The 16850-nt window shown below is 36.2% G+C and overlaps 1 protein-coding gene across 1 annotated transcript in view; it reads left to right on the top strand.

Annotated features, from left to right (window-relative positions):
• The window catches only part of LOC105695291 (putative ATP-dependent RNA helicase me31b), a 44279-nt gene extending 28030 nt beyond the window's left edge, over nt 1-16249 (top strand). The window contains exon 9 of the mRNA XM_012416738.2: nt 8375-16249. Within this exon, the coding sequence (XP_012272161.1) occupies nt 8375-8671 (297 nt within the window). The 3' untranslated portion in view covers nt 8672-16249. The remainder of the gene's footprint in view (nt 1-8374) is intronic.
• Nucleotides 16250-16850: the final 601 nt, after the last annotated feature.

Raw genomic sequence — 16850 nt, 5'->3', positions numbered from 1 at the left:
GAATCGAAAAGTCCTATTCTACGTTTTCCCACAGTGCATAATTTTCCTGTAATAATTAATTGAAGCACAGCCAATGAATCGCGTTCCTCAACGGAACGCATGGCGGAGAGAACGCCAGTAAGGTTGCGTTCGGCTGTCTGCGACGTAAGAATATTCATTGACAGAGTTTCGTTCAGTAGCGTACAGAAACTGGCTAACATTAACAGGCTCTAAAGGTTTTAGTCATAGACCTGAAGTTTGTGACGAGTGATTTTTATTTACTGTACATATGTTTATGTCAATCGATTTTCCTTAATAGCCCGTTGGTCTACGGGATCTCTGGACGTTTTTAAGGCAGGAGTACAAGTCATTTTATTGTTGCAAATAACGGAAAAGAAATAATTATATGTATGTAACTGTGCCTTGATCAGTAGTAGTTAAATATTATTTCGTATCAGTATGAAATGAAAGGTATACAAAAGAATCAGCATTTTTCATCATTGTTAATCACATTATGTAAAATAAAAAAACAGGATGCACTTTGGTGTTTATTTACTTGAAAATGTAAATATTTTGCGTCGAAAACATTTAAGCAGCTAATTGAAAATTTAGAATTGGACGTTTGTTTTGGGGAGTGATATCTTACAAGGAAGGTACCTGAGGTGTCCCCCTCCGATTTTTTTCATTTTTAAACATGTTATAGAGGACTAAAATCTGAGGGACCCATGTTTCTTTTTATCGACGGATAAACACTTTTAGGGGGTGAAACCAGGCTGCAAAGTTGGCCATGCAAGGGGGTGAATTGGCTGTTTCATATAGAAGCACTCAACCGATTTTTATGAAACAACCGTCAAAATGTAGGGAATGAAGAATTATGAAACATGCATTTGGAATTTTTCGAACAAATTAATTTTTAACCCTTTCGCTACGAGCGTCGCCTATAGACAATATCCGCGCGACGACCTGTGTGTACGAGCGTCGCCTATAGACGACATCCGCGTGATACCACGACCATGAGATCCGCGATGTTTTTATTTTTACGCGTACTGCACATCGATCACACTTGTCTCATTCTCTGGTTAGTTCGCATTTGTTTTAAACAAGTGAAATATAAACATGCATTGTTTGGGAGCAATCGGGGCAAGAATCTCGCTCCAGTCTCCTTTAAGCTGTCAGTGGCTAATATTCAACCGTCTTGAATTAATCCAAGTAAAGGTATATTTTGAACGCGAAATATATATATTTGAAAATATATATATTCTGTACGTCGAAACAAGTTTCTTCTGTATTCTATTCGAGAGTGAAGTATTTGTATTGTACAAAAGTACAACGTAACAAGAAATCTTCCTTAAATCATTAGAAGAAATTGTATAGCAGCTGTTAAGTTTTCAAGGTTTGCAATATTTATTTGAAAATTTTACTTGGGGCGGCTTAGTACTTCTGAATCAGAAGCTGAATAGATAGAAACCCATGAAAATAACTTTGAAGTATGGACGTCAAAAACATTCGCCCCAAAAATGTATAAGTTTGCGGTAGCGGATTCAGGAATTAAAAGAAATATAGATCCGCAAAAATCGTAGACCTTTTTCAACTTTTACTTTCTGAAGAGCTCGTAGAGTTGATTGCAAGGGAAACTAATCGATATTGGTCTCGAAAGAGTAATAATAACGTAAATATGTCAGATGGAACAGGACTAGCCGAATTATATTGTTTTTTTGCTGTGTCATTATTGATGACACGCAACAAGAAATTGTCATTAGCAGAGTACTGAAGTAAAGATAAACTTCTGCGTAGCGATATTTTTAGAGAAGTAATGGCGAGAGACCGTTATTTCAAATTACTACAAATGCTACATTTCACCGATGATGTTGGTCGTACTAATGATCGTTTGTACAAAATACGAAACGTCGTTGAAATATTACGAAAAGCATTTAATGAATCATTTCAGCCTTATCAACGGCTATGCATTGACGAAAGTCTGCTTTTGTATAAAGGGCGTCTTTCTTTTAAGCAATACATACCATCAAAGAGAAGCAGATTTGGTACAAAATCGTTTATTTTAAGCGACTGTGAGACAGGGTTCGTGCAAGATTTAATAATTTATACCGGATCATCTACCATGGTGGATACTGAAAATCTAGATATTGGAAAATCTGGAGCAATAGTGGAAACCCTTATGAAGCTGCATCTAGGAAAGGGCCATACTCTTTATGTAGATAACTGGTATGCGAGTCCAGCCTTATTTAAGTTGTTACATAATAATGGCACAAACGCGTGCGGGACCGTAAGAAAAAGGAGAAAAGGAATGCCCAAAATTGAGAAACGATTAAAAAGGGGGAGGCAGCATTTAGATCATCATTTAAAACGGTAATCAGGCACGGAGGAGAAAAAGTTATCCAGAAACCTGTATGCGTGTTAGACTAGAACAATTCAATGGGTGCAGTGGATAAAGCGGATATGGTCATAAGCACTGTGAACTCGACACGGAAATCTTTGAAATGGTACCGGAAATTTTTCTTCCATTTGGTGGACATTTGCATCTGGAACGCTTATTGTCTATACAAGTATAAGATGAAACGACCGATATCTATGGCAAGATTTCAACTAATTAGGGAGATGAAAAGATTAGGGAGATATAAAGATTGCAACTAATTAGGGAGATACTGGGAAAGTACCATGAAAGTATAAGTCATCCGCATCAAACGGGGAATAATCATCCATTGAGATTAATAGAACGACATTTTCCGTCGGTTTATAAATCGGTAGGAAAAAAACCAAGATGAAGGTGTGTCGTTTGCCATGCGAACGACAAAAGACGCGAAACTGTGTATGAATGTAAAAACTGTAACGTGGGATTGTGTGTCGACTCTTGCTTTAAAATTTATCACTGTGAATTATATTATTGAGAATTTTAATTTGTTATTGGAAAGTGTTTGTTGTTTGTTATTGGAAAGTGTAATTTTTAAATACGTTTTTATTGATAATAATTGCAAAATCTCCAAATATGTTGTTGTATAATACTTAACCACTTGCGGTGCAAAGACGTGCCACGCACGTCAACATGTTTGTTATTGGAAAGTGTAATTTTTAAATATGTTTTTATTGATAATAATTGCAAAATCTCCAAATATGTTGTTGTATAATACTTAACCACTTGCGGTGGAAAGACGTGCCACGCACGTCAACATGCTTTTGTTACCGGAACGCCAGCGACGTGTTACGCACGTCGGCCGCTAAACGCTGCCTGATCGCACCGCGGTGATTCCCGCTCGACTGTTCTGGCACGCGCAACCGAGAATTTCTTTGCACCGCAAGTGGTTAAAGAATCGTACGATCCGGAGAATGACGAGGCTGCACCGAAAGATGTAAGTCCGAACACCAGTTTATCTAAGCGCAACATGCACACTTTTCGGCGCAGTGCTCCGTTCAGTGCCGCTACTCTGGCGGCACGGTGGCCCGTTCAACGGTGTCACTCCGACGGAGCACACTGCCGTAGCGAAAGGGTTAATAAAATGATGTATAATCTCGTTTTTAACCCAGCTTAATACGACTTTCTTGGACTTAAAGGACTTTAACGATTAAAATTAATAAAAGAATACGGTCAGGTACCATCCAATACATTCGAAGGGTAAATTACCCTTTGGGTTCAAAGGAATGTGATTCGTAGAATATAAGACAATGGAGTTAGCTGTCCTCGTACCTAGTGCGTAGCCGCGAGTGGTAACGCCGCGCGAGCGAGCAGGATGCAATGCCAGGTTTTCAACCACTATGTGTAAGTAATATTTCATTCTCTCATCTTTAAGAACTACAGTTGCAATGTAAAATACAAACACGGTTACGTTCAGTTTTTACATTAATTCAATGTAAATGTAAAACAATCATCGAATCGTGTAGACGGATTACATTGTTTCATATTTAGATTCAATTAATGTAAAAACTGAACGTAACCGTGTTTGAACCCAAGAGATAATTTACCCTTCGAATGTATCGGATGGTACCTGATCGTATTCTTTTATTAATTTTAATCGTTAAAGTCCGTTAAGTCCAAGAAAGTCGTACAAAGCTGGTTTTAAAACGAGATGATACATCTTTTCATTAAAGGGTCGTTACAACCCTTAAAATTCGTTTTTCGAAAAAAAAACAAAATATGCTTTTTTGTATTGTTCTGGTCTATAAATTAACCAAGTTTCATTTGGATAGAGCAATTACTGCTCGCGTAAGGGGCAAAAGAAGTATTCAAAGGGGCGGCCCACCCCTTAAAAATTATTTTTTTTTTTAAATTCAAAATGCTTGTTACATAATTCTTCATTCCCTACAGTTTGACGGCTGTTCATGAAAATCGGTCGAGTGCTTCTATGTGAAACAGCCAACTCACCCCCTTGCACGGCCAACTTTGAAGCCTGATTTCACCCCCTAAAAGTGTTTATCCGCCGATAAAAAAAAAACACGGCTACCTCAGATTTTAGTCCTCTATAACATATTTAAAAATACACAAAATCGGAGGGGGACACCTCAGGTGCCTTCCTTGTTAGTCGACCTTTAAGCTGATGTGAAAGGTGTTACGTGATGGCCGAGCGAATGCGAGGCCGGGGAAATTCGAGTAGGGATTGCTCAGAATTCTCGCGTAAGGAATTTATTATTTTGTGAGGAGAAGACCCGAGCGGCTAGATTAACTCCTCTGGTGGGATCTGTGGGAAATGAGGACCGGGGGAGGGTCTTAATGAATGACAATGTGGTCAAATATGATATGACTACTGTATTTGTCGGTCAGCAACGGTTCGTTACAATCAGCTGCGAGGCAGTCAAAGGTGTCTCGACCAAATTTCCTCTGGATTTTCCCTACTTCGCATCGCGGATGTTCGGGTGTCATGGTAGCGTGCTTTAGGGGCGGTAGGTCGCTGAATGCGTGGAGTGCTGACGCGGGGATTCTTCGTTGCTTGAATGGCGGGCTACGCGTGAATTTGATCTATCTGATGCTGAGATTTCGAGCTCAGCTGTTCGAGGCAGAAGTCAATGCAGTATTATTCTACCCGGTTAACCGGAACTAGGCATGGAATTCGCGATAGTAGTTAATATACGATTCTATTGGAGATGGGGTTAGCGGAGTAAGATCAAATAGAAAGGAAGATGGATCGAGTTTGCGAAAAATCCTCTACCTAGCTTGATCAACGGGCAAATTCGTTGACACTCTCCTTTGATCGACCTAGCCGGATTACTGCGCGTGAACACCTTCGGCCCATGGCGTGACCTAGGGTTGGAGATCTAGAAGCCTCCTGTCCAACGGAAGTCACAGTGCTGCTGTCTCTTCCTGGCTTGGTACGCATGGGTCGCAGGAGTACCGGATAGCACTACTGCAGGTGACCTTCAGCAGGGAGTCCGGCGGTGTCGGTCTCTAACTCGGTAGGAACGGAGTACCGAAAACCAGGAGCTCCACTCAGGATCGTCGACTAACGTTGACGGTGCTTAATTTGTGGCACAAGGCTCTGCTAGTTTGCCGATTGTTGATTTTATTGGCAGGGTGTTCCGAGTGATGGGAGGTCCTAGGGCCCAGGTGAGAGTGTCGTTTCTGGGGCCTGCTGATGCGCTGTATAATCATCAGATTGCTGGCCCCAGGTCGATTAGTGACTTTTGGGGTCGTCTTAGCCGATGAACTTGTACAGTGGCGGACATGAATGCGTTCCTTGCTGATATGATGTCGCGAATGCATGATGGAAGGCATTCATGTCCATCCGTGTACTAGGTAGCCTGATTTCGGAGTCATTCGCAAGTGTTTCCTAATCGCGTGCCGGTACTCGGATTTCCATGGCTAGCTTCTGGTGAGCGGACTACGTTTTTCCCTAGATTCGAGGGTACGAAGGGTGCCTACGTAACAAAGGCGATGTCAGATGCGCGGATAAACTTTTTTAAAAGATGATTTAACTGATTCGTCTGAAATTTGAACACATGTTTAAGGAGGTACTAAAATCGGTCCTGACCATTAAAGGCTTTTTCAAAAAAAGTTTCTATTTAATATAGACCAAAATTAAGTAGCATGTTTGGGATTATTCACGTCCAGACGGCTCGAAAGTAATAATTGAGAGTGTCAGGAATCATGCTCAATCATTTGAAACATGATAGTCTCAAAAAGTTATACATTGGAACCCGAAAAAGAGGAAAAAAGTTTATCTCCGAATTTCAGGTGTGCGATGCAGGTAACCGTGCATTGCTGCTGCCCTGGAAGCAAAAAATTAACCAGCTAAGTGTGTCGACCTATTGGAAACGTGTGTTTTCATGACGAGTATACTCGTCAAACACAGCTAACTGGTTAATTGCCGCTGAAACAGCAAATACCACTATTGTGTTGATTAGGCTATCAAAAATAATGAACCCAGATAATTTCTTGAGTTTTACTTCGATCTCTGCAGAGTCGTTCTATTGGAATGGCTTATGGAGGATGCTGTTTCATATAATTTGTAATCTGCTACAGAGTGCTGTAGATAATAATATAAATTTCGTGAAAATAACGCAGTACGCAAATTCAGGTAGTATATTAAAATTCTTATTTACCGACGTCGATTAAATATCTCGACACCTTTCACATCGCCATAATCTCAATTACAACACGCAACTTAAGAGATTCTTAATTGTACATAGTGATTACTATAAGAAAAGAGACTACCGAAGTATGGTTGAACCTAATCGAAAAATCGAAATTCCTTGAGAAGGAGCGTCTCGGGTGATGTTCTGAGTCCACCGAAATTCTGAGTTGAACTATTTTTTGAGGAAGACGCTTCTTCAGCGTTTCGATTTCGGGATGAGAATAGACAACGTTGCCCGAGTTGTTTTCGGGAATTTAGCAGAAGTACGGCCATAAATTCCCAAATTTCCATAGAATTTAGTCACGTCTCTCTCGTCAGATAGTACGGAGTACGGAGGATTTCATTGCACTTAAGGTGAAGTGAAACCCTCTTCAAATCAGTCGATTCGAATACAACACTTTTTTTTAAGGGTATTAGACCAAACTGTCCGAAACTTTGATACATCACTCCTGATCATCTAAGAATTGTCCTGACGCATTCAAAATTTGTATTTTTTAACAAAATTTTTTAACTCAGCCCAGACCAGAACCAAAATGGCGCCGAGTTCACGTATTTCGATTAATATATAATTATCGAAGGCCCTGATATGAGAATCGAAAGGGTCAGGACAATTTTATGACAATTTAGAACACTCTGGTAATCGAGAAACTCGCATTTGAACGGGATAAAGGCAAAAAAAGCGTTGTATGCTCTTCTATGCCAAAACGATGGTAATACGAGGTCTCGGAGTGAAAATTTAATTGACCTGGAAATCACAGATGGCGCAGGGGGTCCCTCTGTAGTCAATTAGGGCCCCAAAAAGCATGAATCCAGAGGATTTCTGGAGTTTTACTTCAATTTCTTTATAATTATTGTACGAAAACGACAGGTGGAGTATACCATTTGGTACAATACCCAATATAATTCGATACAGCTCTCAATATAAAAACGAACGTCGGTAACGTAGATATTTAGAAAAATCTTTATCGACTTCGATCGAGTTCCTCGAAGTGTTTCACTTCACCTTAATTCTTGTAGACTCTCACTGATTAACGTCGAGATTTGGAGACTGTTTATAGCCATCTTTACCCGAAAAAAAGAGCAACATTTTCTTGAAAGAATTTGGGCGATCCAGATGACGGATTTTTTTTCTCTGGGCTCAATGGAGGTCATTCTAAACAACATTAATATCTGAAATTTAATGTGTAACATATTCAAACGTTAGTAAAAAAAGCTCTAACTAATCGAGATGTGTATATAATGTTCAAATGTTTTTTTTTCTTACGTAAGATATTTTGTTTAAATAACGATTTTTTACTTAAAAAAATTTTGGTTTCCTTTTTTCTTAAGAGTAAATTTGTTACTTTTGAAACAAGAGAGCAGAGTGGTTTGCAACCGATTCATTGATTTAATATCACTTAGTTGTCTGTTATAACTCGAATGAGGCACTCATAATTGATTGTTAGTGCCATTCTTGATTAGACATTCTTATTTTATTGGCCTAAAAGCAACAGTGTTTAAATAACAGTTTGCATTAAGTGTAGTAACAATTTAATTTACATCGCTACCAATCATGGCACTTGCATGACATGCAAATCTTAAAACAGATGCTTAGATTCAACCGCAATTTGTAAGATCAACTACAATTACAAAAACTATTAACTTTGATAAGCAGTATAAGTGTCAATAATATTGGATATTGTTGGGGTTGAGATATTGAAGTATACCTGATATTTATGTGTATTGTTTTTTCAAAGATGGAATATATAATAATGGTAAAGAATCGTTAAAATAGTACATGATGACGCTTTAATTTACTTGGTAATGATTGTTTGCAGGTGAGCAGTGATCTGTTTACGCGCGGTATCGATGTTCAGGCCGTGAACGTTGTAATCAACTTCGATTTTCCGAAGATGGCAGAGACGTATCTGCATCGTATCGGTCGTTCGGGCAGATTTGGTCATTTGGGTATCGCAATTAACTTAATCACCTATGAAGACCGCTTCAATCTGCACCGTATCGAGCAGGAGCTCGGTACCGAAATCAAGCCGATACCAAAAGTAATAGACCCGAGCCTGTATGTGGCGAGACCGGAGGACAATAACAGCATGGATGAAGGCAACGTGTCCAAGTAGCTTCGAATCAATCAATGCTTGAACTTATTTTCGCCATCGACCTCGACGAGGCTCGGTTGGGGAAAAAGACAAAGAAAAAGTGATTCTGTGACTCGTATAAAAAAACGAGTTTGCGCGTCTAGACGCTTAGAATTCGCTAAGAGTGTTAAAAAGACTCGATTTAAAAAGCCGAAGATATCCGATGAATTATGTATTAATGGTGTTCAAGGAAAAGGAAACAGTCAAAGCTACGTCTACTGTGGAGATGTTTAAACTTATTGGTGAGAAGTGAGAGAGAAGTGTGCCGCGTAGGGGAAATTGAAGAAAAAATTAATAATTATCACCGTAAAGAGCAAAGGGAAAAATACGAGTTGTAAATAAGGTTTTTTTCGGGGAAAAAAACTACGAGAGAGATGATCACCAGCTTTATCATCGGCTGGCAGCTTGCACGACCGATTGAAGTAGCTTGGAAATCCGGAGAGCAAATCATTTCTTTGTACATAATGGATTACATTTAAAGAGTGTACATAGTACCAATTGTAAGCCAAAGTCAAGCCATGATCAGGTGTATACGATTTCTACAGGGACGACACGTGTCAAACAAAATTAATCGATCATTGCATTTCATTTTCGAGCATGTAAATAACGTAAGGAGTATCCAACATCTGACCTTTTGACGATAAACTTTTATCTAATGTTTCTTATTAGCATGGTTTTTTTCGTTTCACTTCTTTTCTCCTTCAGCTCTGTTCAGGTCAGGCTTGAGAATATTGGAATGTTTAACTTGAGTATTCGGTCATATTTCGCCTAGGAGAAGTTGTAATTATTCGTGCTATCTATTCGATACAACTCACTCATCCATGTTCTCCAATTTGGACGTGCGTACATGCTCTTACGTCCATATATTTCAATTTATCAGTCGACCTTGACGCAGCACGCCTGCAATTATTACTCGTCCACGTCGTATCTTTTCTTACTATTTTGATTATGGCTTGACTTTGCCAGTCGATATACTTGTCATACAACTCTGAAATTCAAATCACTGCTTGCAGAAAAATTTATTTTCGTTTTGTTTTCCTTCACTTCATCCTAGAGACGCTGACGAAGTCTCCTATGTTCTTTCCTTTTCTTTCTTTGTTTTATTTTTATCCCAATAGGATTTGATTTTTTTATAACACTGTGATTGAGAGTCAGAGGTTGTAAAATTGACTAGTTTTATACAATTATTTTTATAAATAACTGGTTGGTGGTAATTTTGCAACGGGAATCTCATGTACATTGTGCACGGATGGCTAACACTTCTTTTCGTTTCTTTTCGCCGTTTCTGTTACGTACGACGACTAAAAGTAATGGCGAAGAAGTAACATGTGAAAAGTGCCATCGAACTGCATTGAAGCACATGGTTCCCGAACTGTTTCTTTAACACCGAAATCATACATTTGCACACGTCGAAATTTCCGCTGCGACGTGAACGGACTAACATCAGTGCTGGAATCTAAAAATTTTCCTAGAGATATGGGTAAATTTGCTGCGCGACTCATACTCGCCACGTATAGCTTTTTAAGTATTGTGAAAGTGACCACCAGCCAATGTGACCTAGGTTTATGGAATGATTCGTACACAACAAATAGGCAATAGGAAATCGCTTCGTGATGCTGAAGTCAAGGATTAACACGAGTCGGAATGCGGAATATCGTTACTATGTCCATTAAGTTGTCTGGAATGCATAAATAAATTTAGTTGAAATTCGGAAAGAGGTTATGTAAATATCTACTTTGAATGGAGTCGGCTCGATGTTTAACGTGCTGTCACTCGTACAAGTTCATAAATGCTTAAAACGCATCGATAGGAAAAAGAAAAGGAGAAGAAGTCCCTAATTAAGAACCAAAATCGAGTTTCGTATCTAATTACTTTTTAATTTTGTGATACGGTATTGCCTTTATCGATCGAGCATTAGCTCAAACTTACAAAATCGGAAAACTGCAATTGTTATTATCTTTTACACAATTTATCTGAAGAACTAAAGTATGTAAAAAACGTAATAAAGTGATTAGAAAATATTCAATTACAAACTCACCAAATGTTATTAAACTAATTTTGAATGGTGTATTTAATAGTTGATTTCTATATCTTCTATTTTCATACAAAGACTTTGAATGTCATGACATAGAAAATGTAAAGTTTCAGTAGTTACAAATCTATAAATTTATCAAAAGGTATAGGTTTTGTAATTATGAACATGCTCCTTTTACATTTCATCAAATTATTTTCCATGTTTGATTAACACGGGTGACTTTTTTATGTTTCTTTTTGAAAATGTTAATAATGTTACAGCCCAGTAATGTGTGAATATATAAATGAGAATTTTTTGAAGCTTGTCGTCTAAATAAAATTACTATATCCTGATTCGTGCATATAGAATAACTTGGATATATACATTATCCAAAAACGTGTCTAATAGATTACTTAAATATGAAGAGCATTAAATGTATTAATATACATATAATTGAATCGCAGTAGAATCAAAAATGTACGTAACAAGGTCTATTTCTCGATATGTATGAATGATTCAATTAAATTATTTCAGCTAATATGAACTGTAGAATGTCGAACATTTTGGGCGAATGCGGACAGATTACAATCGATTTAAGGAAACGGCCCCTTTGTAATTTCAATAAGTTAACTATTCTATTACGACAGGTTTGGACTCGACAGAAGTGGACGAACAGAATTATATTGCTAAATTAATTTCGGCAAACTGAACAGTTAGACATATTAGAATTTAAATAAAAAAATGCATATGTATTAAAAAGTAGCGCGTACACTTCAATAATTAATTTTAACACTATTTAAAAACTTAACATATTTTCATGATAACCTTTTAAAACGTACAGTGCAATTGAATGCGTAATAGAAACATTACTTGCGTGTACAAAAGAAACATCTTAAACACTTTTAAAAATTGCCTTCCTGCATTCTACATTGGCGTATATTACACTATTTTTATATCACTGCTTTACATATATAACATCCCATTTAGTTGCATACCAGCAAATTTGATTTGATATATCAGATATAATAATATTTTTCACGATATATGTATGATATGACAAAAGAATAAACAATTATTTTTAGCGGTAATTCTTCATCAATTTCGGTTATTGTATACATTGGTTAACCTACATTTAGTTAAACCTTTTCAATTGGGGGATTATTGTACATATTTTTACTTCACTTTTTAATTGAATTTCTACTTGTTAATCTGATAAAAACATGCAATATTATTTTTAAATTGCACACCATAGGATCGGTAAAAGTTCCGAACGGGATTTTTATGAATGAAAGATGTGGAAATAACGAAAATAACATACTTTATATTTAACTTCAGGACGGCAATATCATTACGTGATTTTGTTGATCCCGACAAACGACGATATTAGGGAAGATATTAATTAGTATTACATTAATTGATATCTTCTGAGTTAATCAAGTACTGAAGGAACACATTAAAAGATTGCTACTAGCACTTTGCAGGCGAACATTAAGTAACTTTGCATGTACTTATTTTGTGCTGTTTCATTAGAACATCACTTTTACTCAAACCAAAAAACATTCCCATTCTGGTTTTCATAATGAATGCAGGGTTGTAATGATTTCGTGATTTGAAATATTGCGACACTTAAGAGTCGAACGAAACCAAGATGCGTAAGAATAAATTGTAAGACTGAAAGCAGGCGAGTATAACCGCATTAAATACTGTTATACACAGTTAAGAGAATACAGTAACTAGACATTTCTTAAGTCTTACATTTAAGATTTCGTTATGGCAGGTTCATAAAGGACCCGTACCAGGAACACACAATTTAATTAACAAGTTTCATTAAAAGGAATCCATGAAGACATTATTGAAAGGGTTTCTTGAAATTTTGAATCGGGATTTGCTGAATTACTTAAATTACGTTTTTTACATGCTTTTCCCTTTAAAAGTATAAAATATATTAAATGAAAAATGCAGAAAATGAGCTGACTCTCGTTTATCGCACACCTATAATTATTTCATTTCTAATTAATAATATCGGCGACCGCAAATTCAACTTCAGTTTTCTTCCTCTCCAGTATTCGATCATATTGATAGAAGAATAAACCAGAAATTTAGTGAAGCTGATTTTCTTTCACTCTTGTATAGGCCTTAAATAATGAACTCTTTCACTAAATGAGTAATTAGAAAATCATTTTCGATAATTAATACTGCATCTAGAGCAACTTATTGGACAAGGATACAAATGCACGATTTCCCATGAACAGCGTTTTTCACGAATTTTTCTGTAACGTGTAGATATACATAGTTCTCTATGAATAAATTAGTACGACACATCGGGTGTTCAGCGAATGTAATCGCAGGAACACCTTTCCTAAGTTAATTCAACAATTAAGTGCTGTAAATCGTCACAATCGATCAATATCCGAGATAGGTAGTTGTTAAACAATTTTTTAATCAAACCCATTACCATTGTGCTTTCAGTACCAAGTAATATTTAAGTACGACGTTACTATCTATAATGGTAACACGACGGTAACACACTATCTGTCTATACTGGAGATACACGATACGAAATAGATAGATAGCCGTGGTACGTTAAAATAATACTTGTCGCCGAACAATAATTATGCATTAAAAACTCTCCCACAAAGGTAGTGTTTGATATTAAAAATGTCTAGGATCTACTTATCTCGAGTTATTCCAGCGTTAACTTTTTTTTTTATTTTTTTTTCAAGATCGATTGTTTGCGGAGAATGTTCATCGTAGTACCAAAGCGGAATGTGTATTACGATGGACTCCACGCACATGGTGAACTCTATCATGTAATTATTTAAAAAATCAACAAGTTGTTCCTTAAGACGATTAGTTTGGCTAGGTTCCATGAATTGCTAATCTGTAATTACTGTGCGTTGTTATTATTCAAAAATAAGAACAGGTTGTGTTGCATGTTTAAAAGTATGTATAAGACCAATTTTGTGATATTTGCATATGCGGGGAAATGAGAAAAACTAGGGAATAAAAGCATTTCCTGATCGGTGTCCAAACTATATGTGTCATAAAGCTGCAAGTATAAAAAATCATCAGATCTGAATATGATTAAACAGTCAGGTTTTGCACATTGCAACAAACTTGTCAGATAAAAAGTCGTAATAGACATTTACTAAGAAAATATGTGCAAGTATTTACGGGAATCGAAGACTGCTAAGCAAAATAAACGTGACATTATCATTTCACCAAATTCTTGCTATTCAATGCATGTATGAAGTTTATACTTGTTTGCAGTTTAAATCTATGTCGAAGAGTTTAACACTTTGCAGTCCGCCGCGCCAACGGCATGGGGTCGTCGTGGTGTAAGAACTTATAATGAAAACAAATCAAGTCTAATATTAATAGGAGCTTTTATATTGACATTCATTTATAGCAAATATGTGCGGCCAAGTAGAATCGTAGGATCTGTATGCTTAAGCCAGCGAGCGCTATAGAGTAGTTCTTACAGCAGACCATTAAGTGTTAAAATGAATGGTATGTCACACATCTAGTAAATGGTCGTAAAGTGCAGTAGGAACTGAACATGCAGTATTAACTGAAATTTATGTATCTCTGAAAAAGCCATTAACAATATTAGTCTCCAACTAGAGTTCGTTTTTCATCGCTTTAGATATAATCGGACTCTAGCGATTCTAATAGAATGAGCTTTAAAAAATGGATGAAAAATGAAATCGCAAAATGCTTGAAATAGTAGCAAATTGAATTGTTTTTTTTTTTCCCAATAAAATGTCATATTGGACTGTCGTAAATACCAATATTTCTTATTTTTTTTGCCTGCTTAAATATTGTGTTTACTAGATTGTTTTGTTTAGATTCTATAATGTATTATAATACATTACGAAATGTATCCTTGTGGATTATACAAAATTTGTTTCAATATACTTATCTTCACGGCTAGATACATATTTTTAATAACTACTTCGCCTTTATAGAAGAAAAAATCGCCTATTACGAAAGTTGAGTATTTTTTGAATGTATCGAAAATATTACAAGTCAATAAACATCGACACTACGAAAAAGCAGTGCAGCAGCAGATAGCACACATTTTATCAACATGTTTACTCAGAATTAGTAATGTTAAATTCAGAAAAAAATTACGCTTCAAAATGAAATCGCAAAAACAATTACTCTGACGAAAAAAGGCGCAAATAATACTTTTTGTGTTTAACTGAAACCGTTTCACTATCAATGACACCTTACGACCATTTACGTTTTCAAAAAAATGACGTGCTGTAATTACAATTTCCCATCCATGAAAAATGGTGATAAATATGGTGGAATGATAATTTTGTGAGAATTCGATCGTCTTGTACTACTTTTCACATAATGGCTGGCAAAACAACCGTCACATAGGCTGTGTATTGATCAGTTTGAAGCTGGACATTTTTTCTGTATATATGAACCTGTCTAAGAAACACAGTGTCCATCATTGCCGTCGAATAGGTTAATACATATAGTTTGGCCGATTATTTACGTGCGTTAACACATTGTTGACCGGTCACGAGTTAATTCGTGCCGGAACGACTAGCGTAAAATTGCCGGTCATCAATGAGTTAATACTCGCTTTAGTACTGGAGGTTTTTATTTTACTTCTAATTGTATAATTACAAAACAAAACAACGCATCATATCAGAGGAAATAGTCTAAAATTCTTGTTATATTTTTTATTACCACATAACTTGGTATTTACATTTCATATATCAAGGACAATTAGAAATGATTTCTTTTACTACAATTTACTTCACGTCTCATATGCCCAATTTCACTAAATTCAACCCTTGTACTTATGAGAGTACCACTTATATCTTAACATTATTCTTCAGATGTATCAGTATCTCTGCTCTTATTTGAAAATAATTTGATAATTAAATATTGAACCAAAATATCATAACGATTACACTTGGTAAGCAAAGCAACATATCTCCTGTTTCGCCCAGTCATGGACATATTTATTTTTATTTTTCTAAACCTTTTTCGTAGCTAGCGTCTTCAGGAACATCTTGTTTTTATAACAGGTGGAGATAGGCAGTTGTTACATATTCATACAAATTATACATGTCTTTAATTTCTTTAAAATTTGTATTTTATTCCCACATACTGTGCAAATACACTAGTACCATTACTACCATGCATTACAAATGTAATATACTTAATTGTAATGGTAGGGTGTCGTAATAAAGGTAATGGTGTATTTGATGAAGACTTCGTCATCTAAAAGTGCAACATTAAAATATTTTAGTCTATTATAATGTTTTTGCAACAATGGTATGTGACAACTGTCCATTTCTAACTCCTAGCGACCGAGCGTAAGAAATCCCGATCTTACGAATTAAGAGAGATGTGGATTGGCGATTACAAAATTCGTTAAAATATAGCGTTATTCGGTACGCTTATTTAAATGGCTTAAATTTCTTATATATGATTTTTACGCCATTCAATCCGTTGGCGATGAAGATCGCTTGTCTTCATTCGTTCCATTTATTCGATAAATCAGGTCTTGATTGGTCGGACGAGGCCTGTCTTATTTCAACTGCCTTCATTTCCCTTCTTTCGTGTTCTATGTTAAGGTTGTCCGTATGTGTGGGACAAATGTGACAACGGCATAGTAAAAAATAAGATGTACTGTACTTCAGTGCTCATAACTGAGTCCTTCGGACTTTCAAAGCCAAAAAAGAATGCATTTTTGAAGTTGCATTCTTAATGAAGGACTCCACTATCTGAAATGTCACTATTATTTATACCATGTCTTATATTGAACTGAATACTAACGATCTTTAGAGATTAATCTCAATGATTTGAAGTTGGCTACATTTACCAGAATTTATCAACTAATAATTGGCTTCAAAATGCAGGGTGATTTTATTCATTGAAATCTACGAAATCCGTATTTCAATTTCAAAAACTGATGTCAATATCAATAATGGCATTCTAATTTGATTAAATAGCAGGTTTTTGCTAACCGGTAGAAAGTTCTATAAAGCAGCTTACTATATTTATTAAAATATTTTTTTGAATTCGTGCTTAACCGGCTTTACTCAATAAAAAACTTAAACCACTTTTGTACTTTACACGTTAAACTTATGCGCACGTATTAATAAAAGGCTTATTTTA

Source organism: Orussus abietinus, unplaced genomic scaffold, assembly GCF_000612105.2.
Source record: "Orussus abietinus isolate OABI.00-Male unplaced genomic scaffold, Oabi_2.0 scaffold166, whole genome shotgun sequence".
NCBI lineage: Eukaryota > Metazoa > Arthropoda > Insecta > Hymenoptera > Orussidae > Orussus > Orussus abietinus.
The sequence above is the reverse complement of the archived record's forward strand: the minus strand, read 5'-3'. Positions and strand labels throughout refer to the sequence as shown.